The 27,911-nt window shown below is 39.9% G+C and overlaps 2 protein-coding genes across 7 annotated transcripts; both read left to right on the top strand.

Moving 5' to 3' along the window:
• The first annotated feature begins 2,203 nt into the window (after positions 1–2,203).
• Positions 2,204–5,715, top strand: LOC142053153 (secreted frizzled-related protein 2-like). The gene is made up of 4 exons (XM_075084387.1): positions 2,204–2,490; positions 3,036–3,205; positions 3,941–4,033; positions 5,129–5,715. Exons 1-4 carry the CDS (start codon positions 2,204–2,206, stop codon positions 5,437–5,439), a joined length of 861 nt encoding a protein of 286 aa, XP_074940488.1. The 3' UTR covers positions 5,440–5,715.
• Positions 5,716–7,155: 1,440 nt separating this feature from the next.
• On the top strand, positions 7,156–27,904 carry HDAC10 (histone deacetylase 10). 6 transcript variants are annotated; one of them, XM_075081242.1, is made up of 21 exons: positions 7,156–7,331; positions 7,994–8,068; positions 9,502–9,636; positions 11,862–11,958; positions 12,622–12,719; positions 12,800–12,904; positions 13,115–13,183; positions 13,862–13,988; positions 14,447–14,512; positions 14,896–14,955; positions 15,333–15,422; positions 16,736–16,842; positions 18,467–18,534; positions 19,017–19,290; positions 19,925–20,015; positions 21,609–21,694; positions 22,166–22,219; positions 22,842–22,926; positions 23,360–23,545; positions 25,365–25,524; positions 26,257–27,904. In XM_075081242.1, exons 2-21 carry the CDS (start codon positions 8,004–8,006, stop codon positions 26,280–26,282), a joined length of 2,049 nt encoding a protein of 682 aa, XP_074937343.1. In that variant the 5' UTR covers positions 7,156–7,331; positions 7,994–8,003; the 3' UTR covers positions 26,283–27,904. The 6 variants fall into 6 exon arrangements, 5 of the variants coding, with proteins under 5 accessions (XP_074937343.1, XP_074937341.1, XP_074937344.1 ...); XM_075081240.1 differs by having other exon boundaries at positions 7,187–7,552; XR_012658623.1 differs by having other exon boundaries at positions 7,315–7,552; positions 23,415–23,545; positions 26,257–26,403.
• Positions 27,905–27,911: the final 7 nt, after the last annotated feature.

The raw sequence follows: 27,911 nt of genomic DNA on the forward strand, positions 1-27,911 counted from the left end.
CAGGTAAGAGGTGTCAGGGTGTCTGCAAGATCTCTGGAGCCTCTGTGAGCTGAGCTCTGTGCACTGGGCAGCTGTGCTGCCTATGCATAGGAAGTGAGGCTTACAGCTTCGCTCTGAGTGGGCGTTTGAGAGCCAGGTGATACCAGGGGGCCCTTCAAAGAGGCTGCATGGTTGGCTTCGTGTGTGGGTCTGCCCTCTTCCCTGTGCTGAGCAGCTTCATGCTGTCATTTCGTTGCAAAATGGTACCAAGAGCAGCTATGGGAAAGCGTGGCCCCCAGGGGTACCTGCATAGATTTAGCAAGAACAGGCCTTTTACTGAGTTTTATTAAGTGTCTTCACCTTCTTACGGAATACATAGAGCACCTGGCAAGGGGATACTACCATGAGGTGCTTCATCAGGCCTAAATCAGCCTGGTTAGGCATTTGGTTCCTCTGCTTTGAAGTGAGATAGCAGATACAGAGAAACCACATTTATTGGGAAAAAAACACAGAGCTGGGAACAAAACATGAAAAGGAAAACTGACAATTCTTTTAAATATGTTTTTAGTTCCTGGAACGTTGCATTCTATCTTATTTTTCTGACTTATTTAAACAGATACTGTAATTTTCCCAGTAGCTCAGAGTAAATAAGACGGCTAAGGAGGATCAGTGGCAGTTTGTCGTTGATTTCGAAGATGCTAAGATTAATAATCTAACATTTAGTTATAAACATGTAAATATGTAGCACATTGTCTAAATGTGCTACATCTAGGTATAAGCACAAAAAGTTGCTGTTTCTGAAGAATGTACTTCAATCATCAGTACTACTAGCTGATACACTATTAGGAACATACTCATTTTAGCCTAATAATCAACCCAGATATTTCACAGTAGGTCCACCTACATGTGATTATTATCTAAAAATTCTGCTAACAAATCATGTAATAAGAAATGGAAATAAAAATTAAAACCCATAACTAATTGGAAAGATATTTTCATCAAATTAATAATTTCCACAAAATGTTTTGTTTAGATCTTCAACTCTTTTAACTAATAATCTGACTTTTCTATTCATAATAATTAAGCTACACATTACTCAGACCCTCTGTCACCTTAACTGATTCCCCATTTCTCTATAGCAAAGAGCTGTTTATCAGTACTATACTAAGAAAAATAATGACGTACTTGGTAATTCTGTTAACCTTTAACTTAAGAAGTTTAATACTACTTTTTGTGCTACGAACAGTAGTAGTACATATCTGGTATCATTTGTTTTCATATATCTTCCTGTAATTATAATTTATTAATAAACAGCTGTAATGCCACACTATTTGAGCAATATATACCAGGTTCATCTGAATATATCTCAATACATACCAGATTCATCTAAAATAACAAAAATGTTTATCTATAGGTGTAACTGCCTTTTCACTCTGAATAAATACTGATAGCCACAATAGTCCTACAATATTGAATCCACCACTGAACTTGCATAAATTAAAGATGTGAGTAGCCATCTGTAGCCATCTGATAGGCACATAGTTTAATCAGTAGAACAATTCTGTATTTTTGGGTGTCTATTAAAATTAATAGAAATTGGGACCTTTAGCATGACACAGGACAGGGATCCAAATTTCCAGACAAAATACTTGGCTAATAGCAGGAGGCTGTCTCCTGTATAGCACTTGACCAAATAAAGTACCTCTTCTACATTGTAAAACAGTGGAAGAGACACAAGCAATTAGCACAAGCAAAACATTTTCACTTGATAAGTCAATCTGGGCTGGCTTTTTTGCCCTGTCAGCAGTGTCTGAAAACAAAGGAGACACAGCAGCCCCAGGAGACAGCTTGTCTGCCCAACAGTTTTTTCTGGGGGATCTCTTAATTTGTTTTAAAAGGCACATAGCAAACCATCTAGGTGTCAAAATTTAATATGCCACATAGCACTCTGCAGCAACTGACACCCTGGGACACGTGAAAGGCTATACCAAATTGGTGTCTTTACAGAACATACTTCTTATACTTTGACTCCACCTCCCTGGTTATCACAACAATCCCTTGAATAGGCAATAAGACCTGGTCTTGTCTCGAGTGATTTGATAAGCAGTTGATAACCAATGGTTTATTAAGCTCTGGGGGTATATAAGCCACAAGGTTTTGAGCACGCCCCTGCGTTTGCGGGGTTTGACAGCTCCCTCCTCAGCAGCCCAGGAGTCACTGGAAGATGTTCTGGACTGCAAAAATACTTGTTCTTGCTCTGAGCAGTTTCCTAAGAGTGACAACAGGCTTTGACATTGGATTATCCACGAAATGTGTAGTGATACCCAAGGAGATGGACATGTGCCACAAGATTGGGTACTCCGAAATGAGGCTTCCCAACCTGATGGGACACACAAGCATGGCAGAGGTTATCCTAAAATCCACCAGCTGGCAGCACCTTGCGCACACAGACTGTCACCCTCACGTGAGGACATTCCTGTGCTCCCTCTTTGCACCCGTCTGTTTAGATACGTAAGTACCACAGCACAGTACAATGCTCCAGCCTTCATTTGGCAGAACAGGGATCAAATGAAAGGCAGGTTTATCATAAGAACATACAAAGGTGATCTCCACTTTATCTGAAATCTCTCTGTTAACTTTTTCATACTGATCAGAAAGAAAAATACTGAAAACATGTTCCACTTCAACTTTAGTTTATTTTGGGGAAATGAATGCTGTTGTCAAAGAATATCATGTCGTATTTTGTTACAGTTGAAATTTTATTCTTGTTAATTTAGGGTTGAAGCACCTATTACAAACAGAATCAGATCCTTGCTGAAGCTTTTCTCAGGTTGTAACAGAAGCATTTTTAAAACAGTGACTTACCCTGTAAGCACAGCCCAGTCCATACACGGACCATAGTTTGCACAGCTGCCACTTCTAGAACTGTATTATTGTTGAAGGATGTTAAATATCAGTGAAGACAAGGTACTTTGCTCAGAAATCACTTTTGCAGTAGTTTCTGTTATCACTGAGTGAATTTAACTGATTCAGCCTGGTATTTCCTCTGGCGACAGGTTTATCCATCCCTGTAGGAGTATGTGTGTTGCCGTCCATGAGAGCTGCGCCCCAGTGCTCGCCTGCCACGGACACCCCTGGCCTGACAGTCTGGACTGTGATCGATTCCCTGCGGATGAGGACATGTGCCTGGCATCTCTTACAAAGGAATACAAATACTTGCACAAAGGTAGCTGGAAGATGGCAGAGGGGAGGGTGGCCGTACTCTGTGCTCCTGGGAATCAAGGAGAGACAAGGGACACGGTTCCCAGACAGTCTGTGATTTTGTAAATGGAATTGTGTCAATCTGTACTGCTTCACCCTGTTTGTCCAGGTGGCAGGGGAAGGGCTAGCACTTGCAGTGTAAGCTGCAGCAGACCTCAGATGGTATAAACCAGCTTCGCTTTAATAAAATGAAGTGTAGATAATCCACACGTAGATAGAGGACAAAGGCAATTATCACGCTGCTCACAGCTATGGGCAGTATCATACCCATGACAACACTATATCTGATTTATTTTGAGGTGTCTTTATAGACTTATTAATGGCCCTTATCACAGATAAATGGCACACCTGAATTCATATATGCACAATCCTAGTGCAGCTGAACGCAGGATCACAGGTAGAACCATCCACCTAACCCCTTCCCCACCCACCTTAGCCATGGTAAAAACAATGCTGTATTTGATGCTAATAATTGAGCTTGTCAGTCTGAACAAGGACTGGATGGGCATGGAAGAATAAACTCCTTTTCATCCCTAGCCATGTTTTTAGAGAAGTGTATAGATTTTTACATTATCAGTGACCAGTTGTGTATTTTGTCTGTCATCCCTGTGGTTAATCAGTGGGCTTTCAGCTTTGACAGCAGAAAATTAATACAAAAGATTCTAAAAGATGACAATGAAACTTTGTCATTTCTTACCAGTCCTACCAAAGCCTGCCTGCCAGGCCTGCCCAGCAGTGGAGGAATTCTTCACACACAAAAGAGTTCTCGAAGTTTTCTGTGACAATAACTTTGGTAAGTCCTTGCTAATATGGCTGCTATTAAAGAGACTAACAGCTCTCCTTCTGAAATGCTTTAAAATTAGTATTAAAATAACTGGCAGTTTCTGCTGGGATTTCAGTCTTAATTCTAAGAGTCTGGCTGCTGACTTAACTTTAGGTTGTTTATCAGCATACGTTCTTTCTAATCAAAATATAAGGAGGATTTACTTTGCATTCAAGATCTATTAATGATCTGGTTTACAACCAAATAGCTCTTCTGTTCTTGTCTAGTTGGCTACATTATAGTACAACATGCTTTATGGAAAATATTTCTGGCAAAAGCAGCGAAATAAGTGGGTTTGCCTTTTATCAGTGGTTAAACCCAAAGTAAAGCTTTGGTTGTTTCACCAGTGAACGGCATGTCCTTGTACTTGTGTGCATGCGCTGTTTGTGATACATAGCTTACTGAAAAGGAGACTCAGAAAATCGTATCAGTAAAAGGAATTCTTACCTCGTGTTGTCTTACTGGAGTGACATGCAATACTTTTGAGTTTGCCCTAGAAGCTTCCTGCAAAGCCCTTTGAAGTCAGTGCAAAGACTCTCAGCAACTTCAGCTGTCTTTAGATCAGGCAGTATAGAGAAATTTCATGCTAAAAAGTGTTGGTGGAGTCAAGTGGGGTAGGTAGATGCCTATAATTAAAAGGGAATATCTAAAAGGGTGGTATCAGCAAGCATTACTAGCTATTTTTGCTGTGGGGTTCATAACATGGACAAAGTGATTTTCAGGAGAATTGCTTGGGCACGCTGGGCAGCCTTGTGGTACGAGAACCACACCAACAGTGTACAATATCTAATTACCCACAAAATCTAACATACATGGGGATGGTAAAAATACATTATTCACCTTTGTGAAAAAATTCTCCACCATTCCATGAAAAAATTCTCTACCACATAACCTTTATTTTTAAAAAAATGTTTTAAAATGTATACACCTGCTGGAGAAGGCTTTGCCATAGTCTTTCAGCATAAAATATGATAGTATTTTTAAGGAATCATCTTGCTTTCATTGGTAGTGTTTCTTTCTGCATTTGAACAGAGTGACTTAAGTGTTTCCTGTTTTTTTCCTTAGCAGTGAAAGTAAAGCTGTCCAAAAAGAGAACAGTATTTGGTGACAAAGAGTATAACATTGAATGCCAAGTGGAATTCATTACCCAGGGGTCACTCTTGCCATATGAAACTCAGAGTATGATACAACAGTGGCTGCTTATCAATGAAAACTGTACACAGAGGATGACTCCAACCCATCATCCCATGGTGTACCTCCTTGTGGGCAATATTGAAGAAGGCATCATTTTAGTAAATCAGGTTTATCGTTGGCAAAGGAGGGACTCCCAGCTGACTTTGGCCACCCAGAAGTGGAGATACCATAAATGCTTGTAAATAGTTATCATATTATTTGTAAAAATATGATTATACTTCTCATGCTAAACCTATCTTGTAAATAGGAATGTACTATAAGTCGAATGTAAAGCCTTAATTTCCTTTTAAATTTTATTATGAGTTGAGCTTAAACCCCAGTGTTATCAGGCCTCCTTTCTGTAGCGTTCCAGCTATTCACATCAAGTTTGAACTTGGCCAAGCATGTATAAACATTTCTTTGAGTTATTGAAAAAATATTTTGTAATATATGCAAAACCTGGCATAAAATACTTTTAATCCAGCTGACTATGTTTAATGTATTTTTCTATACCGTCCACTCTGCCATTTTCTCAAGTTAACTAAACTTTCCCTTCGTTAATGTTTCATTAAGCCACCTCATTGTCTCCCATTAGAGTATTTCAAAAGAAGGCAGCCCTCTGCTGGTTGCTTTTGCTGGAGTCAAAGTGGAATATATAGGAATAAGTAACTGTAAGCGTGACACGGTTGCCTCCAGCAACACGAAGATTCGGTTACTGGGCATCATTTTACAACGACAGAGCTGACAAGCGTCTCAGTGGTAATACCTGAGAGCATAGGCTAAACGCAGTTTTTGAAACTTTTTATTCTTGCATGACCATCTTGGACATAACACGGTTCAACTGGAATCTAAATTGGGCCCCCCCTACTGAAAGGTCCCTTTTTATTTTCAGACACATTAAAAAAAGCCAATGCAGAATCTTTACCAGTTGTCTAAGTGGACTGCAGGGAACTAATGGAGTCACAATATTCAAGAAATGCTAAATATTACAGCAGCCACATGATTAGCAACCTCATTGAAGGTGTCCACCACATGAAGGTGGACAGAACTTGACTTTATTTTAGTTTTATAGATAGGTATAACAGACCCAAGAGCAGGTAATTGATAATAAATAAATTAGAAGATATTTCAGTAGTATGGTATCTACGTGGTTGTATTTTATTGAAACGAATATGGGAAAAGTTTATGGTCAGTAGCTTTCTGCAAGTCCCATCTGTAATAGCCTGGGTTCCCGGTGAGTCCCCCATAAGCACAGGTTTGTGCGCCTTCTCCTGATGACACCCACTCCATCGCTTTCTGCCGTGAACTGGAAAACTAGTAGAAACTGAGTAAAAAAGTTGAAACAACCTATATTCAGTTTGTACTGTATAATGAGGTCACCGCTTAGAAAAAAAGTAGGTTGTTCAAAAGCTCGGCTCGTTCGATGGTGCTGGGGGTGCGCGGGCCCCTGCAGGAGCGCTGGTGACTGCGTGAAGGCGGCCGCGGTGGGGGCGCGGGTGGCACCTGCTGCGGGAGGGCTGCGAGGGGGCGCGGCCCCGCCGCCGGCAACGACAGCCCCTTCCTCTGCAGAATGGAGGAGCAGCCGCTTCGGCTAAAGTGCTTATTTCATTTCTCTTTACGTTAGCGGATACCATACAGTCCAGGGTTGTGGGGTTTTTCTGCTCTGGGATTCACAGTTTGAACAGGTTGAACTATCCTTGGCATGAATATACAGTTCAAACCGTCGGGCCCCCTTCAGAGAGCTCTGGCGAAGTAAATGCTTTTCTTCGTACGGACGTTAAGGCCTCCCGTTACACACCATGGGAGCGCTCAGCGGCACCGGTGCCGGCGAAGGCGGGATCTAGCAGTTCCGCTCAGGCTGGGCCGCCCCCGGGGCGGGGGCTCCGCTCGCCGCTACCGGAGCCGCCGCCGCGGGAGGAGGGGCCGAGGCCATCCCGGCGGCGGGGCCGAGGCGCTGAGGCAGGCCGCCCTGTCGCTGAGGCGCGCCGGCCTCCCGCCCTCGCCGCCACCGGCAGCCGGGGCCTGCCCGCGGCGGGCTCCGGGGCTCGGGACGCCGTCGTCAGCCAGCTCCGGGGCCCGGGCGGCCCCATCTGAGGTGAGGTGGCCCAGCGGCCGGCTGCGCGGTCTGGTCTCCGTGTCTTCCCACCGGTTTTTCTGTCTCCCCTGGGGCTTTTTGAAAGAGCGATGAAGTCTTAAACACAACAGTTTCCTGTAATTGTTCTGTCCACCGTGTATATAATCCTGTTTTTCATACTTTGTGGCTTTATAACTTCAGTTTTCGCAAGCAGCTGTTTCGTTCCACATCAGCCGTGGCAGGTAAGTATCCGTCTGTGGCAGTGGGAGGGGGAGGAGGCGGCCTGTGCAGGCCTGCACTGAGGTCCTTGGCAGCCTTTGTAAGGCCCCGAGCCGGGGTGGGGAGGCTGGGAGAGGTGGCACAACCCCTTCACCTGCGCCAGAAATACCTGTGCCTAGGTGTTGAAAATGCAGGTAATCGTGAATCCTACCCGAGTGCGTCCAGTTTCAAGGTCTGTGCTATAAGCTTTGCTCTGCTGCCTTGCTCCTCCATCTTGTCAGGGCTCCTCCTAAATTATTTTCTTTGATTTCATTCTGTAAGTACAAAACTTGAAGTGCAAAATCATCATGCAAACAGATCCACTGTGTGTGTACATTCTCACTGTCTAACATAGTATTCAGTTTGTTTTAATATATGTTTACTTCTTGCCTGAAATATGTGTCTTGGAATTTATGTTTTGTTAGGTCTGTAGCAATGGCGTCAGGAACAGCACTGATTTACGATGAGGAGATGACCACTCATAGACTACTTTGGAGCGAGTAAGTTACTGCTGTCCTTTTTATGAAGAGATTCTTCTTAGGACTTCTGAGAGAAGTACCAAGTAAATGCATTTTTGGTAAATGTAACCTGGAATACCTAGTGAGAGATACCCTGTCATTTTCCTGGTAAATAGAAAGTCTTCCCTTTCAGAGAAAAATGTTTATTTTAGTCCCCTTTTGTATCTAGATGCTGTAATGATAATCTGAAGCTGGATTTGAGAAGCTGTAGGCCTCTAGCCTGGTAGGCCTTAACAAGAAGTGTTAGCTTTAGGCATCTGCATAGCCCCCCCTAAATAAAGTATTTTAAGCTAATTACATTGTTTATAAAGCTAAAGTATCATTCATCTTGGAAAAAATACGTAGATATACTTACTCAGCTGAAACCTGTCAAATTAACTTAGAAATTGGTATATTTCTAATTTATAATTTTAACTTCTAATTGGCGTGGCCAGCAGATTGAGAGAGGTTATCCTGCCCCTCTACTCTGCCCTCATGAGATCACATTTGGAGTACTGTGTCCAGTTCCGGGCCCCCCAGTTTAAGGAGGACAGGGAACTGCTTGAGCAAGTCCAGCAGAGAGCTACCAAGGTGATTAGGGGGCTGGAGCATCTCATGAGGAAAGGCTGAGAGACTTGGGTTTGTTCAGCCTGGAGAAGAGAAGACTGAGGGGGGATCACATCAATGTTTATAAATGTCTGAAGGGCGGGTGTCAGGATGATGGGACTGGACTCTTTTCAGTGTTGGCCAACAACAGGACAAGGGGCAATAGGCACAAGTTGGAACACAGGAAGTTCCACCTCAATATGAGGAAAAGCTGCTTTCCTGTGAGGGTGCCAGAGCAGTGGAAGAGGCTGCCCAGGGAGGTTGTGGAGTCTCCTTCCCCGGAGACATTCAAAACCCACCTGAACACATTCCTGTGCCCCCTGCTATGGGTGTGCCTGCTGAAGCAGGGGGGTTGGACGAGATGATCTCCAGAGGTCCCTTCCAACCCCTACCATTCTGTGATTCTGTGATATGCCACTTGCTTACATTTACATAAATTAGACCAGTGCCTTTGCAGTGCTCAGAGTCACAGTCTACTTTTGTCTTCTCTCCCAAGCCCACTTCTCCTCTGTTCACCTTCGCTGTAATCCACAGCTTTGCATCTCAGCGTTCCTCTGCCTGTAGTTAACAAAAAAATATGCTGTTGTGTTTCTTTTTTATTTAAGAACCATATGTATATTTTTCTGCTTACATATTTTAGAACCAATTTTTGGGTCGATTCCAAAATAAAAAGTATTTAAAGATTTTATTTTCTATTGCTCTCACATGTCTTTCTAGGGGAGGGTAATGAATCTTCTTACAATGGGAAGTTAAAAGCTAGGCATTATGAAGTGTTTTTGTTAGCTGTGCTGGTATGGTGTTACAGTAATATGATTGTGGCTTATTTTTAGTCCTGATTGTGCTATTGAAGTGCCAGAAAGACTGTCATCATCCTATGAGCAGCTTAAATCTTACCATCTTGTGGAAAGATGTGTCCTTGTGCCTGCCCGAGAAGGAAGTGAGGAGGAGATCCTGTTGGTTCACAGGTCTGAAATTTACTTTTTTCACCATTCAAATTAATTAATTGAAATAACAGATGTCATACCTCCAGGTCATATTTTGCTCCATTTGAAAAGGTCTGCTCCAAAACACAATGACTTCTAGTAGTTTCAGCGAAAAATGTGTCACGCTTCAAGTTAGACAAATAATGTTGAGTAATGTGTAGGTGCTGAAGTATGAATCTGCTATTCCACTAAAACTCCATTGTCACTCTTTGGGTTCTTAAGAAATGAATGCTGATTTATAGACAGGATTAAAAGTAAACTTCTAATAAAAATTGGGACAAGACTTTAAAAGGTATAGGAAAATTGATATTCCTTTAGAAAGATAATAACCTCCTCTTTCTGCTAAGCGTCTTTGAGATAGAGTGAACCAAAGAGAAAAACTTCGCAGCTAATTCTCGGGGGGGGGAGTTCAGAGGAACAGCAGCCTGCTGTACTGAAGTCATGGCAATGAAGTCTGCTCTGACATTTGTCACCTCAGTGTGACGATTCTGCAACCAACTGCAGATGATTCTCTGTGTTGCTTGTGTGCTCACGTGCCCTTGTCAGGGCGTGGCAAGGGCAGCCTTTTCTGAAGGGCAAGGGCAGTCAGGAGCAGAGCATCATGACAGAGCAGCCAGTGGCAGTGGCTTCATGGGCAGGGGCACAATCCCACAACAGCCAAGCGAGGCGAGCAGCACATGTCCAGCGATGGTAACCAGAGCTTGCCCAATGAGGCCACAGTGACATGGCAGGTCTGAGGCCAAGCTGGAGGGTCAGCCCGCAGGCCAGGGTCCGGGTCCAGATCTGTGGGGTTTGTGGCCAGACACAGACATGGCTACACAACACAGTTGCAGCATAGCCAAGGGTGAGAGTCTTATCCTGAAAGCAGGTGCCAAGAGAAGGAAGGGAGCCTCTGCTGAGAATTTTTAGCAGAGCTGATTGCAGGGAACCTCTGCTGAGGGCCCTTCTAGCTCCTTCTTACAAGGTGACCAGCTGTACTATCTCTAAGCTGGTCTGAACCCAGCAGCCAAACCTCAGGAGGAAAGGGGTGTACTCAGGGCCCTGACACCTGTGACAAGGACCATAGCTTGATCCCAAGTCATGCTTAAATTTTCAGATTCCAGAACAGTATTTTTCCTCAGAACATATTTGTTTGTTGGAATGCATTGGTGCTGTGCACCAATATAATTTATTTTCTTAGTAAATACATTGCTGATTGGGTACCGAAGAGACTTAATCACTGTTGCCAATTGAGTTGCCCCTGCTAGATGGCTTAGGGACAAATGCCTTCACTAAGTCTTGTCTTGGTTTCCATAGGAAAGCTAGAGATAATAGAGCTATTTCCTTTCTAAAACGCTTTTAGCTTGAAACAAATACATGACTCCTATAAAAATGCTTTGTATGTGTTCCCAATTAGTTATAAGGCTGCTGGTGAACTTAATGACTGTATAACAACTAGTTTAAGGTTCTTATGGTTTTATTCCTGTTAACGCCTGCATTTTGAAACCACTGTATAGCTTGATTTCCATGAGGCAGCACTAGTGCTTCTCATTTTGTTGTGAAATTCTGGTTGCTTTGGCACTGTCCGCCTAGAAGAATGTATATGGTCATTGTGTCCTGGATTAGGGCACAGGTGGGAGAGTAGATGCTACAAGCCTCCCTTTGCAGCTCACTACACAAGGGCAGGAGAGCAGTGACAGAGATTTGGGGGAACGTTAATTCTAGTGCCTTAGTACTTATTGCACTCTTGAACCAGTGAAAAGAGGGAGTTAGTACACCTGATAAGGGATTCAAACACTTGTTTTCTGTAGAACAAGGGAGCACTAGACACATTCTCAGAGTTCTAATTCACTCTCTGATGACTGTCAGAATCCTAATTTAGTTCTTGTTGAGATGGTATCTATATGTAGCGTGGACTGTAAAATAGATAGTTGCATGATGAACTAAGAGCCTTTTTTTGAAAGCAAGACTAATCGCTCTTGCCACTGGAAAAGGGAGAAGAATGTCATACTCTTAATGATGTCCAAGAACCCTTGCTTTCATAGCACTCCTTAATTTTTTCACTATATCCTGTAACTAGCATTCCAGAGTACCTGTTGGACTTGTGAAGTTTCACAGAAAGCCCCTTTTAACATATATTCTGTTACTTTTAATTACATTTTGCCTTTAAAAAACCCTAGGTCTATTTGCTTAGTTAAGTGTTGTATTAATATCTCTCTCCTCTGCAGTTCAGAACACTTGGAAGTGGCAAAAAGCACCCAGACAATGAATGAAGAGGAACTGAGAAGAGTCTCTGGAAATTATGATGCTTTTTTCTTTCATCCGGTGTGTAAGTTAAACTGCTTCCTCTATTGGTAGAGTTATAAGTATTTGCAGTTTTGCATCTGAGTGGCATTTTTCTAGGTAGGGGAAAATTAGCAATCCATTTTTTGCTATTTAAGTAGATTACATTTATTTATGATGTTATTGTTATCTGTTTCAAGTTTAGTATAATGCTGTAGTTTAAATTGGTTAAGTGTCCTGTCTTCTATTCTGTAACTGCATCATGCCAGTATAGCGTACTAGTAAAATTTTAGCTCTATTTTTGTCACTTAATGTCGCTGTAGACCATTAGTGACCTGCAAATCACAATTTGGTAACAGTCGCTCTTAAATGTTGGGCCAGGTAATGGAGGTGAAGTCTTTGGTGTTTTGTTTCCGTAAGGTTTCGTTCCTTATTTTCAAGATGCTGTGTTATTCCACCTCATGTTTCTTAACTGCTCCAGAGAGAACATCCTTATAAAGGATATGGTGATCCCAGGTAAACCTAGTAGGAAGCATATTGGAACTTGTGGTGTAAAATTCTGCTTTCAACTATCTGCATACAACCTTGGTAGGGTAGACATACGTCAAGACAATTTGCTGTTGAGGTGCGAAAGCACGTCATGTGTGATTAGTTTAAAGCAAGCTGGTGAGTGATGGAAGACATCTAAGAGATTCTCTTTTTCAGAACACTTATCGCTGTGCCAGACTAGCAGTAGGAGCAACTTTGCAGCTGGTGGATGCTGTGATGTCAGGAAAAGTGTGCAATGGAATGGCATTGGTAAGGTAAGAAAATACGCGAGAAAGTCTTCACTCCTCCCGCAAATTTCCTGTGTTGTGAGTAACCATGTAAAACTTTGGTTTAGACCTCCAGGTCACCACAGTCAGAGAAATGCAGCTAATGGGTTCTGTTTATTCAACAACGTTGCTATTGCAGCAGAATATGCAAAACTGAAGTACGGTCTACAGAGGTAAGTGCATGGTTGACCCTAGAGAAGCTTATCGTGTGCAAGTACGTCATTTAGGTAACTGTTGGGCATTGTACTGTTTTAGATTAATGTCTAGAGCTTTCTGGGTGTCCTGTAACACTTGGGACAGAAAAACATCATTCATCTGTACCTTATTTAGATCAAGATGCTGTGGTTCTTTTGCTGAATGTTTTCTTTTACTGATCTGTGCAGAATCCTAATTGTTGACTGGGATGTGCACCATGGGCAAGGAACTCAATACATATTTGAAGAGGATCCAAGGTTTGAAGGATATTTTGGTTTTTTTTATGTTAGCTGGTTGTGAAATATTGCTTTCCTCTAATAAATAAGATCTCTTAACTTTCTAAAACTAGATTCTTACAAAACATGAAACATTCTCCTCGCTATTTTAGTCACTCTGTTGTTTTTACTTGTTATCACATAGGGGGAAAATTCTAACAAAAATAAATATGTAAATCTATTCTACTGTAAAGAATAACAAACCAAGTGAGCAATATGACTACCTTGGTTTGCCAGTAGTAAGATCCCTCTGTACACAGTGTTCAGGTAATGTCTCTATTCTCTCTATTCAGGTAATGTCTCTTTTGTCTCTATTCAGGAATCTCTCAGTTCAAGTATTCAAGTAGTAGTTGGATAAAACGTGTTGTTTTCTGAAGAGCCACAGAAATAGGTTCTAGAAACAAGTCTGCTTTTCTGAAAATGCCTTGTCTTTGATGTAAAGGGATTGCATGCATGCAATAAATTTTTAGCAGTTGTCCTAGGTTAATTTCAGCATAGGACCTACTGTAGCAAATTTCACAGTCCAAGTCCATTAAGAGAATTAAGGGGAAAGGAGGGTTCTATTTTCATGCTTTCAGTCAATACAGCCACCAGGTTCCGGATATAAAGTCAGTTTCAGAATCTTTTCATCAAGGTGGATTTGTTTTGTGTATCTTTCAGTGTTTTGTATTTTTCCTGGCATCGCTATGAACATCAGGAATTCTGGCCATCACTCAAAGAATCTGATTATGATGCTGTGGGTCTGGGAAAAGGAAAAGGTTTTAACATAAATTTGCCTTGGAATAAGGTAAATGTTGTTTACAGCACAACAAAGCAAATGCAATAGCTTTCTATCTCATGCTTTATGTAACGCTTTCTGAGAAGTGCACCGCTTCACTTGCTTGGCAGATGTCTTAACACAGTGTACCTCCTTCCTGTCAGTGGAATGTCTGCTGAGAAATATGGCTCAGAATAAGATAATATTTAAAAAAAAAAGAGAGAAACATGCACATACTGTTTTTTTCTTTGATATCTTGCCTAGGCATCAAACCAGAAAGTGTTTCAGAAGATGACTACATCCATCCTTGTTCAGCAGAGAGCAATGGGGGATATTTATGCACTTGACTTAAATGGATTTTGTTTTACTTGCCCTCATAAAGTTCCCTTACCTTTAATTTTTGATACTATCTTTCCCTAAAGTCTTGAAGGACCTTAGAAAACTTGTTATTCCAACAGGAAAATATGACCTATACTTGTATTTTTCAGATTGGGATGGGAAATTCAGATTATCTTGCTGCATTTTTCCATGTGTTGCTTCCAATGGCTTTTGAGGTAAGTTTTTTACTGCTCTGCTATTTGAATAGCAAAACCAAATGCTAATTCCTAAGCACTTCTTAAGCAGGTACCATTGAATGTTTTGTAGAAATGCAGTAATTGCCAGTAGCACATTATTTCTGCTGGTATGAATAATGACCTGATCAACCGAATAGTACTTATGGAATGTTAGCTTTTAAATATTCGATATACTGATCTGCAACTTCTCTAGAAGGAATAAGAATAGTATAAAAGGGTAATCTTAGTTTTTATTCAAGGAGAGCTTTATTTGTGTTCATATCCTAGCAGAAAAAACAGCTGAACATGATACAGTTGAAATCCAGTATAAATATGAAAATAGGACATAAGAATGTGCTACAACTCTCTCTGTTTTATAACAGTTTGATCCTGAACTGGTTCTTGTCTCCTCTGGATACGATTCTGGAATTGGAGACCCCGAAGTAAGTACCTTGTTGTGGTCTTTATGTAGTCAGTCATGAATATGTTTGCAAAATATTCCTACCTCGTAAATGTCCTGTGATTGCTAGGTGACATTCACTTTGACCAAGGTAAAAATACGTGTTTGAGTCTTTAAGCTGACCCCAGCTCTTTAAATACTACAACAAAGCATGTAAAGACAAATTATCCCATAGGCATAATTACTGTGTTGTTTTTTGCACCTTCCTTTAAAGCAGTTGGTTCAGTTTTGTTAGATACAATGAGAGGTAAGTGTTCCAGTGTTCCAACTCAGACTCGTGTATTTCAGATTGTATGGGGTTTTTTTAACTAATGTTTTTGATTCAGGGTTTTATCTCTTAAAATTTGTTCTTTGGTTTAGGGTCAGATGAATGCCACTCCTGAGGTTTTTGCCCACCTTACCCATTTCCTGATGCAGTTAGCTAACGGAAAGCTATGTGTCATCCTCGAGGTAAAGACTTTGGAAATGTACTTCTGCGGGAAGGGTCTTTGTACTAGAGCCATGTAGGGCAGGCGAGAAGCTAGGACGCGAAACTTCCTACCAAAATAATTCATTCTTTTTTAACCTTCTTTTGGGAATCAGGAATGCAAAGATGGCTAAGATTTGTCAGTGCTCTTAGACATTAAAAGAAATGCATGTCTTCAAAACTGATTTTTTTTAACTTAAAATTTTGAAACAGAGGACCATATGCTCATTGTTCAAAAAAACATATCCTCCGCAGATACGTTCAGTTCTTGTGAACATGACTAGATTGCTGCTCTGGACAGTCCCCAACTCATTAAAATTTATTTAGTGAATAAGCTGCGTTACCAATGTTTTTGCAAATATGTCTTACTCTAGGAGAGTTTAAAAAAAACCTTTAACCTAAATATACTCTTACCTAGTAATGGAGTCCTTACCAAATTCCATCTTTTTTGATTAAAAGCCTCTATGCAAGCTCTTTTTTTAAGACCTCTTTTTTTTAAAAAAAAATTAAAAATGTTTTCTCCTTTTGAAATCTAGGTTTCAACTCCCTATTTCTGTTGCATGTTAATAAAATGGTGGCTTTTTGGGTAAATAAGTGTGTGGAAATACTGCCAACAAGGTCTCCAAGAGTGAACTGTTTATGAATTGATTCACTTGACATCTGTTTTGCATGACCTTTCTTCTATCGTTCTTCTCTCCAGCAGGTTATTGTAGATATTTCTGTTTACTAGCTGAAGTGCAAACAAGCATCCCCCTAATACAGGTGATGTGACTGCTCCGCGGGTGGTACGCAGGAAGCAGCCTATCATCTGCAATCCAGCAGTCTTAAATCTGTCTTCAGTTGTTGTTCTCCAAATTATGCCAAACCATTAGGACAACCATATCTTACAAGTGTCAGGCTGTGGGAGATTTCCCTTGTACAGCCATTTCCGGGGCTGGCAATAGTATTTGCCTTCCAAGGAATCTTCCACAAGAATTGTTGAAGGTGGCTTATCATGGGTAGGAATAGAGAAGGTGTATGTTTCCAGGGTTTTCATGGCAAAGTCATGACTGATTTGCAGAATGAATCAAGCCATGATCAAGTGAGTTGAATCATGGGATGCCAGTGAAGTTCAGCAAGTAGCCTCTAACTTAGTGTTTTCGTATTGAAAATCACTGACTCAGATGTACTTGCATATCATCTTCTGTTTCTGTAAATTCAGATATATTTCAAAAGTTTAATTTATTTTTGATAATGATATTCAGATAGATGTTGCAAGTACTTGTTCCTTAGGTGACACAAAATTATTTTTTTCTAGGGTGGATACCACTTAAAGTCATTGTCTGAATCAGTCTGCATGACTGTAAAAACTTTGCTTGGAGATCCTGTACCTCAAATAACTGGAGAAATGGCACCTTGCCTAAGGTAAGCATATGAAGAATTTTAGAACAACCCATGTATTTATCAAAGAGACTAAAGACATGCATGCTTTGAACGTTTTGCTGAAGCAAGGTTTTAATCTAATGCTTTGTAATATATTATTTTCTGCTTTGGATAACTTCCTTTCCAAAAAAGTCATCCAAGGTACAGTTTTGTGAACTTCTGTTTCTGAAATGATTTCAAGTTGCAAGAACTTCTTAATGGTGTAGAATTTTATGCTATTTATCCTTGGGCCTTGCTATCCTGTAGAGATCTATCTCACTCAATGCTGAGACAATCCGCTGTAATCAAGGCAATGCCAGTTAATAACAGCCAGTATTTGGGAAAGTATGTAATTGTGAGGATTAGTTCTTGGAGCCACTTCAGCTGCTGTACTACAGCAATAGCTGGAGCTAACCTTTCTCTCATCAGATAAAGCTGATGCTGTGCAGAGCCAGTCTTGATGACTCCCTGTGTTTCTGGAATTTGGAGCATCAAGGCCTAGGGTGCAAAAGCACTCTGCTGTGTGGAGCTGTACTGAGATAATGAAACTTTGGGTCTGACTTCTTTTTGGAGACAGCAGGATTGTGTCTGCACAGTGGTGAATCTGACCTAGTAAAGCACTCTGAACCTTGGGCCCGAATCAGTCCTACATCTAAACAATGTCTTTCTTTCTACCTGTCTGTTACCATCTCCTCCACATCTCCATCTCCTGTCCTCAGTCTTGCTCCCACCTCAGTAGTTGTCCCGTGCTTTTTTCAGCAGTAATGTTCTTGCATTTTGATGGGTAGAAGGCAGCACCTACCGGTTGGCTGATAGTTAAAACTCAGAGCTCAGGTCAGTCAGGGAGGCAGCATAGATATAAACAGGCTGTGGACAGAGTTGGGTACGGTAATCTGTGATGGAACAAAGCTGGTTATTTTGCTCCCAGTACATCCCATAGCCCCTGTATGATCTCTTTTTCTTCTCTACCAACTGTTGTATCCCAGGTTGCTATCATCCTAGGTAATAGAAAGTGGATCACATACTTATCCATTATATCAGTCCAGCTCCTGAATACCTCACAAAAATCTCCAAGTACACAAAATTTGTCCTGGTTTTAACATGACCTGAATTATGTTTGTATGATAGCTAACGTAACAGCTATAGTGCTGCAAATACCAGTGGTAATAAAAAAGAGGTTTCAACACAAAGAGTAGCAGGGAATGTGATTTGCTTGGTTCCTGAACAAACAGCCTCGCTTTTGAGTGAATCATAATTACATCTTTACATTCTGTAGATAAAATCTCTGACAGAGCAAAGGCAGACAGGTGAAGTCTTGCGTTTCCTGAAGTCAGGGACAGGCGTGCTTTCTCCCACAGCAGGGCTGGGATTTTACTGAATGTGTGTACACGTGTGTACATACTACATATGTTCTTCCCTTTTCTTTTTTGACTCTTGAACCTGATCTTTCCAAGCAATCTGCCCATTGACTCTCATTCTCTTTATCTTTCTGTTCTGCACTCTTGGAATAGACCAGAGCTTGTTAATTTTCAGTTAGATTTTTTGTGTTTGCTTTTTCATTGAGGTAAGTTTTGTGTTTTCTGTGTTTTCATTAGTGCTGATACTGTTAATCCTGTGTCTTTTGTAGTGCTGTTGAATCTATTCAAAATGTGAGAGCAGTACATAAACCCTACTGGAAATGGTTGATGTATGAAGGTAATTACTCTCCTCTGTCTTCAAGCAAATGGGATTGGTAAATGGATTCATACAGAAATTCAAAATGATTAAGATTAATACCAGTGGATTAAAATAATTGAACTACTCGTTATTCATTAGGTGACTGATGAAGCACTGCAAGGCTTCCTTCAAAGCCATGTCTTCAGCTGGTCTGAAAAGAACTTCTGAAGCTGGCAAACATCACGCCAAAAAGTAGCACTTTGATATCTTTGTTTGAGGATGCAGTTTTCGGCGTCAAAAATATGGGTATAAGATTTATTATCATGTATGACCTTTCAGTGGTGCTACATTTGTTTTAATCTAGTGAAAAATAACATCTGTGGCAGGAAACATTGTAGCTAGGTCATGGAAATAAATAGGCATACTAGGAATACAGAGGTATTCTGTTTTGTAAGCAAACGTAACCAAATATTAACACACTGCTCAGGAATTAATACATGTTAAACATTTTTTTTTTTTAGACACGTCATTTTTACAAAATTTGAGCACCAAATCACACCTACTAAAGAAGGCTAATACAAATCCCTCCACAGAACAAGAATCGAAGATGACTAACAATGATGAAATTGCCAAAGTAGAAAGGTTTTTGGAACTGCACATGAAAAATATTCTATTTCCAGTGCCTCCCATCAAAACAGCAACGACAACTGACTCTAAAGGTTCAGCAAATCTGGTCCCTGTACCCCTTCATTTGGTGAAGGAAATGGACAAAACTGAAATAAAAGCTCTTGTCAGGTTGGTCCTATCTATTTAATTTTCAGGGTAATTATGAGGATGAGAGGTCTCCATAGAGACTGTCATCTAGCTCTGCCTGCCGTGGTTATCTTTTTGGCCTTAGTACACTCAATTATAGCCAGAGTTTCTGTCTTTGGAAAACGAAGACGGGTGTTGCTTATCACTTGTAGCCTTGAAGTCCTTTAAAGAACTACTAAGAATACTTTTAGAGAAAACTATTTCAGTGGAGATAAACAGTGAGTGCAAATGTATTCATTTAGAAAGAGATTTTGCGAGGAAGGTGCCTTAAAGCTCTGTGTTCACTTTTAGCTGAAAAAAATACTAAATTGTTCTGATTTGAGAAGCTCTATTTTTTTGTCTTGGGAAGTCTAATTTTGATAGAACACTGTTTCCTGAATATTGTCAGACATTTCTGTTTTCTTTCCAGAGCAGAATTGAGATGGGTTTATAGAGCTCAAGGCTGTCAGGCAGCACTGTTGTCATCTTCCTGCTAGAGCTAGATTTCTGAGAATGAATGTGTAGCACCTACACAAAGTGCCCACGTCCATACTAACTGTGAAGTACTGTGTCAGTATCCTTTTCAAAAGCATTATTGCCTCTAACCTGGTTTTTCTTCACATAATTTATTTTACAGTGGCTTTTATGCAGACCTTGTGAAAGAGGACGAAATGTGTCTATCTCTTGGCAGGATGCTGCCCATCCTAGATAAAATACTTAAGAAGGAGGTAATAATGAACTGCTTTGATTTTGGGGGGTGGGGGGAGAGTTGGATTCCTCTGATTTCTGCTTCTACTATACTGTCATCCAGTTGTCATCCAGTTGTGTAGTTCACAACTGCACTAATCTCAGCTAGAATGTCCTTAGCTACAAGAGTGAGTATGCAAGATGAGAAAACAACTATGTAGGGGTAGTGGTTAATCCCAAGACATCTTTCTAATGATCTTTGGGCAAGACGTTGTCCTGCTTTTCTGCAGACACAGCATATGAGTCCGTAACAACCTCCTCATCACTCTAAGACATACAGGTGAGCCAGGCATTCACTCTTCCAGTTAAGGGGAGCAGAAGGCAGTGTATCAAGCACCAGTGAGCAACAGCAAGAAATCTGAGCAAGAAATGTCAAAAATTTTCCTGTCTCAGTGCACAGTTTTGTCTTCTGTCTTTAGGGCAGAGTTTACTTCTGCATTACCCTTCATTACAAGATGCCATGCTATGTGCAGCTGCACCCACTTACCATTATTTGTACAACAATTTACTCTGAGTAAATTCTGATCTCCACGCAGGTACTTCTCTAGTCGAGCTGTTAAAAACACCACTCTGTGCTGTGATTCTGAACAGAGTAATTCCAGTTCAGCATTTTGATTCTTGCAAGGTCAGGAATGAAGAGAAGGCAGGCTTAGAGGGTGCACGTTTCCATTTATGTATAAAAACTTGGAGAAGCAAAGAGAAAAACTGCAAACAAGTTAAGAAAACAAAAGATCATTACATCATAATAAATCAGTCTCTCCCTTTCAATGAAAAGCTCTTTTTAAAGTACCAGGCCTCTGAGGAAGAGTAGCTGCCAGAATGGCGTCTTTCTTGTAAGCCATCTTCTTGCTGTTGGAAGTCATGTATGTAGATCTCAGGGACAGATTTCTAACATTGTAGACTGCACAGACCTCTAGGAGAGCCTATAAATAGATTTTTAAAAAAATGGTAACTGGCAAAAAGAAGTAGAACTTTTCATGAGTTGCAGTTGCTAAGCTGAGGTTTTTTCTATTGACAAGTACAAAGTGAAGGAGTGAGGTAGGGGAGCATGCATTATCTCTTTGCTTAGCTTTCATGTAGCATTCAAAGCGCTACACAACACAAATGAACACTGAAAGGTTGACTGAGTAACACTGTGATAGTATTTTCCAGAAAGGAATAGCTTGCCTAGGTTAAAGGAAGAGTCAGAATTCAGGGACAGGCTCCTTTTCATAGGGTGTATTCTTCTGGTGCAGTTTACCTACTGGCACGCTGAATGTATCCAATCTGCAGACTACTGAGAGAACCAGTAAAGATGACCTTCCCCTGCAAAAGCTATTTTTACAGTTGCCTTTCAGCATAGCACCATACTCCTGAAGTAACAGAATAGCTCTTGGCATAACGATCAAATACGGCCCTTCTGTAGAAAATTATAACATTTTCTTAACCCTATGATAGATTGTTAAGATACTTCTCATACAGCTGTAGCTTTGTTTGAATGATACATGTAAATGAGTAAAAATACAGTTGTTACAAATAAATGGCATGATCTTGAGCAGCATTAATTACTTCTGAATGAAAAATCTGTTTTGTAGGTATGCAATGGAATTGTAGAATCACCCAGAGCTGCTGTTTCTGTTGCTGTTGCACTAAGACATTCTGTTCGTTTTGGATTTCAAAGGTGATTTTGTATCTTTTGCATTTGAGGCCCTTTGACAAAATAAGATAAAAGTGTGTGAAATATGGCAAATTGCCTTTGAAACATTGATTTTAAAACAAATAGCATCTCCACATGCATAGATTTTCAACGTGTACGACAGCCATGTTCAGATATGCCAGCAAAATCCTTTTGCCTTACCAAAACAAAATATTTGTATGGTGGCTGCTGTGGTGGCCTACATTTTCTTCGTCAGACTTCAGTTGTCTTTGGCCTGAGGACATTTTCTTCATTTTGTTTTTTCTCCCCAGTATTTGGTGGAAGAAAAGGCGTTCCCTTGAGCTGTGATAAATATGTTTTATACAAATTCAGAAACAATATACATTCTTTCTTATGCATCTAATCTACATGCAAACTCTTCAAACAAATTGCACTAATTGGAAAAAAATGACTTGTAGATGTAAATGTATGTGTATTTTTCTTTGTTTTCTGCAGAGTGCTTTGTATATTTGTTGGAGACATGCAAATTATACCGAACACAGAAGATGGGTGAGGTTTCGCTTTACATCAGGGAGTCAAATCCCAAGGCTTTATACATGTTCATACATGTCCATATGTATGATGAAATCTTCACTAAGGAATCAGTCATGAGCTGGCGTTCGTTAAGTTTAGCTTGAGACAAAATACAAAGCATCCCCAAATATATCTCTGAAGACAAACTGCTATCTCTAAATGCCTCTTTATGAGATTAGTGGTAGGTTTAAAGTATAATCCTTCTATATTAATTGAAATTAAGATTATTATTGAAAAGAGAAAATAATATAGAAGGCAATTATTAATTACATAGGGTGTACCCCCCTATAACTGCAGGGGGCACATACTGCTGATGCTGTGTTCCTTATTAGAAGTCCTCTTTACTTGCTTTTAACTTCTTTTGCTACTTCCCCTTTTTCTTAAAATTAATTTGCCCAGAGTCTTTTCACTACTCTCTTTAAAAATACCTTCAAGAGGATTTCAGTTTTAATTGGTGTTTACATTATGGCATGTATTAATGCAAATAGTTATTTGCTCCTGTGTTATGAACTAGTATTTGAAGAATGATGAAAGAAAAGATCTTTTTACCTCATTGGAAGTTGCGGGTTAAATACTCAGATGTGTTTTTCATTTACAGAAAAATACTCATGCTGCATATTTGTGAGAAAGAACAGTCTGGAAAGACCAGCTCCAAACACTATATTTCTCTAAACTGGAAAGAGGTAAGATTCACTTTCTGGAAACAATGTAAGAGGAAAAACTTTTAAAACATAAATAATAGACTATATTTACAAATTCATAAAATGACACTGAGAATTGCACCCCTCACTGCAATTTGGACCTTTGAAGACACTCCCTTTCCTTGCCCTTGCCAGGGTACTGTTGCTTCACAGATCTTTAGGGCGTATTAGACGCATCGGTGCCTTTCAATATCTGCTGTAGTTCCTCTTCAAGAAGGCAGAGTTGCAGTGTGAAGACACTAAGGAAGAGATGAATAATCTGCATGTTTAATATAAAAATTGCTATGAAAATAGATCAGTATCCTGTTTCCTAGGTCAATCAAAAGCTTTTTGAGATTCACCTTACAGTTTTGTTTTATATCTGGGAATTTGGGGCTTTACATTTGTGCTAAACAGTTTCTCGTTGTTGTTAAAGGATGCTGAAGGAAATGACTTCTTTCCTGCTGTACTTGGATTCATTCTTCCTGTAGCATACAGTTATCAACCTAACTTGACAGTAATAGCTGTTGGACCAAACAGGAGCCTTGGAACAAGTGAAATTTCTCTGCTTTTTGCTTTATTACAAGGATTAGCCGAGTCCCGAATTTTTGCAGTGATGGAGGTAAGAAGCAGTGCTAAGCCGTGGAATGTCAAAGTGCCTAGGACAGAACACAAATCAAGCAGCAGCATGCTTGGTATGAACTGCTTCAAGCTGCCCAGTAGGAAGTATTGGCTGTATCTATAGTGTCTTTTCTGTCATAACTCAGGGGTACCAACAGCCCAAGCTTGTCTGGCCTGAGGACAGGACCAGACACAGAGCTGCAGGCAGCCTGCGCGATTGAGAAGCTGAGGCATGAATGCAAGCCCATGGTTATGTCCATAGGCAGTGCATCTTCTGGTATTTTGCCACAGTTTGGGGATTAACTTCCCTTTCCACCTGGGATTCACAGCTCAGAGTTGTCTCCTGAAGAGAGACACTTGTCTGTTAATTATGTGGCCTCTTTCCATCAAAAGTGATTGAAAGCAGCCCAATCTCCTGTTTGTCATAAAACACTAAATTCCTCTCCTTCTCTCCCCCATGCTGTACTTTATCACACACAACTTCCAGCATGCAGAAAATAAATCAAAATGGCACATATCCTTTAAGTGAACTTTATTGCCATAATACATAACTGAGGACTGATCTAGCCCAGCTTTGTGTTTCTAATAGAGAGCATGGGAAAGGAAATAGATAATATATGGATCTTTCCCTAGTCTGATTTTTCCATACACTACCACATTAAGTATTTCTAAATTTAGGAAGTCGGAGGCTGTATCCATACCAGTGTGTGATAAGTACCAGTGGGCATACCTGCCATGAATTTGTCTAATCTCTTAAAGAACTCAGTTTACACTCATGGCCTCTGCAGCATTTTGTGGCTGTGAGTAACACAATTTCTCTGTGTGTTCTGTGAAACAGAAACTTCTGATTGCTTTTGTGCCTTCTAGCTCTTCTTTAATGAGAAACAGTAAATAATTGTTCAGGTATGCAATTTTATTCTAATCTGTTTCCCAGCAAGTATCCAATTAAAGGCATACTATTCATTAAGCTGCCAATTAAGTGGATTTTTACATACTTTATTCTGTAGTCTTCTCAAATGTTATTTGTTTTAATTTACAGAGCTGATACGTAAATTGTCTAAGCTAATACAATTTATACATTGATATACAGAAATAGTGTATTTGCACATCACTAATTAAAGAGTATGAAATAGAATTATGGGTATTCTGAAGGGTAAGCTCAAGAGAAAAAGGAAGTTAGACACACATCTTTAAGACATGACTGAGACTTTTATATTGGTACTCTGCAGGTAGCTCTGTAACAGGATTCTCTCGTGTGGGGATTTTCTAATGTATGGGTTTGGCTTTTTATAATAATTGAAGAAAGACTTCTATCTTTTAAAGATAAAATACAGTTACAGTCTTCAAAATAAATGTTAATAATCCTCGTATGGACACCTCAGAATATTATTTCTGTGAGGAAATGACACTGATTTAGACTGTCAGGAGTCCAAAAATCATCACTTTCTGATGAAGCAAAATATGTCACTGTTTTCTATGATAGAAAATAAATGATCCGTGAAGTAAACAGTCCCCGTGCTCTTCCCTCCTAACATTTTTACCTTTAACCCAGCCCTGCCTTTTTTCAATCACAAGAGGAAAACTGAGGTTCTTTCTCTATTGGAAAAAAACCCAAGTTTTATGGGAGATAAAAATTATTTTACCTTTTTTCAGAAAAAACTTCTCTATTTTGACACATTTTTATCTGAAAATGGAAAGTTGCTCATTCTCGCTACTAATATTAGCAACTTAATTACAAAAGCTCGTTTAAAAATATTACATGCATTACTGCAATGAAGAAAGTTTGGTTCCCAGGAGTATTTTTTTTTCTTCTTAAATAGGACACAGAGATAAATTTAATGCAAAGCATAGCCAAAGCATTAGCGGGTGCTTTTACACCTCACTTTGGAGTTTATGTACCTCCTACTCAAGAAAAAGTAAATAAAATAAAAATATTAAGAGACCAGTTTCAGCAGGAATGGAAAATGCTTCAGTGTTCAGGTATGTTGCCTATTTTTATCTTTAGTTGTTATGAATATACGCAAGTTTCTGAAAAGATGATAAAATACAGCTGGATCCTCTAAGTCAGTGGGAACACATTGATCTGACGTGAAGAGGATGAAACTCAATGCTTTTAATTCTGCCGCTTGAGCCAGAAAGCACTGAATTTCATAGCATGGTAACTGTACCCTTGGGAACTTTGAATACTTGATGTATTGTATTCAAATACATGTACAATACAAATAACTTGAAAATTATTCCAAAATTTTGAAATTAAACTACCAAATATGAAGTGCTTAGAGAACAGTTAATAAGATGTGCACTGGCTCTGACTGCTACCGTGTTTTCTGAATATAGTGCAGAATCAGTTACATTTTTATTTACATTTAACTTGTCCACAAATCACTTAACTCAATAGTGATTAGTCATGCTTAAAGTACATTTCCAAACGGCTGAGGATCGGGTACTGCATTTGTACAGGAGCCAGATTAGGCAGGTGTGTCTGTTTTCAAGCATTCTTGTCTAGAAATAATTCCCTACTGAAGAACTGCTTTTTCTGTTGAAAAACAAATGATAAAGGTGGGCATCTCTCTCTGAAAGAAAAACCCTGCTCCCTTTCAGAAGAAATGGCCGAGAGCAGTGGTCTGGTTCCAATAAAAATGTTCTTATAGGGTTGGGAATTGTGGTATGGGCTTCATTAATAACTGTTTTTCTTATTGGTGTTTTTTTCAGTGAGGTATGGGATTTCAAGAAATTGACTTCACTTCAGAATCATTTTACACAGCAGAAGAAAATGTGTCGCTGTTCGTGTAGCCTTTTAAACCATCAGGGAAAGAGACGGTTGATCTCTGAACAGAATAAACAGCCATTCACAATTGTCTCCTGTTTTTAAAATACTTAAAATCCATATTTTCAGCTAGGGAACTGGGTGCTTGCAAATTCTATATTGGCAGTAATCATTCAAGACCAAGACTTCAAAACATCTCCTGTACTTCATCGCTGCAAATTGGGGCCTATGTCATTGGTGACATTGAAGAGTCAGGCTTGCATGTGCAGTAGTTTGGCTGCATGAATGTTAAAGAAGTCCAGAAGACAGGAATCTAAAATAAGCAGTCATAATAGCCAAAACAATTTAATGTTATTCGACATAATTGCTGCCGCCACCACCATTTCTCTGGGAGTTTAAATTTAACAACTGGTCCTACAGATTAATGAAACTTCATTTCATAATCCCATTTAAAAGATTCACCTGACGTGGGCTATTTTAGTTTCTCTAATGAGTAATTGTCAATTGCGTTGGCATTGGAATTGTTTTGCTCCAATTGACAAATTGAATTGCTGTCTCAGAAGTTAAGGAAGAAAAGCAGCCGAGCAGCTATAGCACATGCATTTCATCTACAGCAGACCTGCGTGGTTGAGATGAATTTCCTGACCTACACCAGGCATTTATTACTGGAACTGTGCGTACACATGTGAGGTGATTTCATCTCTTTCTAATGCATAGAATTAAGTTAGGATTGGTTATGAAAACGTATTCCATCTGAATATTTGATTTACAGCAATGTTAATAAAAATCAAACCTTCAGCTCACCATGAGAGAAAAATAATTTTGCATACATAAAAAATTACAAATACATAATTGAATAAAGCAGCGTAAAGGGGACTTCACTGTGCCCTCTTTTCAAACGTAAATTGTCTGTATAACAGAGGAGAACCCCAAAGCCCCAGAGATTCAGTAGTGGCGTAAGGCTGACAGCACGTGAACGCTCAAAATTAAATAAACACCCCGAGGCACCAGCCATAGCATGCCTTATTCTGCAGCATCCCGGGTATGATTTTTGGGCTCATTTTCAAGAGCACTTCCCTGTGATTATGACTTCAATAATATGACCTTTTGATTTCAGACACTTCAGATCATGTTTATACACAATTAGACAGGATTCCTACTGGTGGTGCTACTGGGATCAGCTTTGCATGATCTAAGTAACTAAATCTGTTTTTGCAGTCCTCTTTTTGTAACTCTTCCCAGTTACTCCCTTTGCATTCATACTGGTTTTCAGTGTTTGCTGGATGGGAAACAATACCCAATCCTTGAAACTGGGCAACGGCCAACCTTAAGCTTCAACACTTTTCAGAGCAGGAAATCTGTTGGCTTATTCTTCTCTCTCCCCCAAAAAAACCCTTTTGTTGTTGTGGACAATTCAGCATTTTCAAGTAAAAAGCATTTTCTCAGAAATATCTCGACTCGTTCCCTTTTATCTGCCTTCCTTCAACTGGATTTCTACAGCCAGTGTTTGAATGATGCCAATGATCTATTTCAATATGTGTTTTTCTAAGATCTTGATTCTATTTATTAAAACATGAATTAAGACCAAAACAACCCGTGT

The sequence above is a fragment of the Phalacrocorax aristotelis genome, chromosome 1 (assembly GCF_949628215.1).
Source record: "Phalacrocorax aristotelis chromosome 1, bGulAri2.1, whole genome shotgun sequence".
Taxonomy (NCBI): domain Eukaryota; kingdom Metazoa; phylum Chordata; class Aves; order Suliformes; family Phalacrocoracidae; genus Phalacrocorax; species Phalacrocorax aristotelis.

Excerpts from the sequence above, each read along its gene's own strand:
- LOC142053153 (XM_075084387.1), top strand. The coding sequence starts at position 2,204 with ATGTTCTGGACTGCAAAAATACTTGTTCTTGCTCTGAGCAGTTTCCTA. Across the intron at positions 2,491-3,035 it reads GCACCCGTCTGTTTAGATAC|GTTTATCCATCCCTGTAGGA; the intron begins GTAAGTACCACA and ends CTCTGGCGACAG. Across the intron at positions 3,206-3,940 it reads ATACAAATACTTGCACAAAG|TCCTACCAAAGCCTGCCTGC; the intron begins GTAGCTGGAAGA and ends ATTTCTTACCAG.
- HDAC10 (XM_075081242.1), top strand. The coding sequence starts at position 8,004 with ATGGCGTCAGGAACAGCACTGATTTACGATGAGGAGATGACCACTCAT. Across the intron at positions 12,905-13,114 it reads CTGAAGTACGGTCTACAGAG|AATCCTAATTGTTGACTGGG; the intron begins GTAAGTGCATGG and ends TGATCTGTGCAG. Across the intron at positions 22,927-23,359 it reads TTTCTCTAAACTGGAAAGAG|GATGCTGAAGGAAATGACTT; the intron begins GTAAGATTCACT and ends TTGTTGTTAAAG.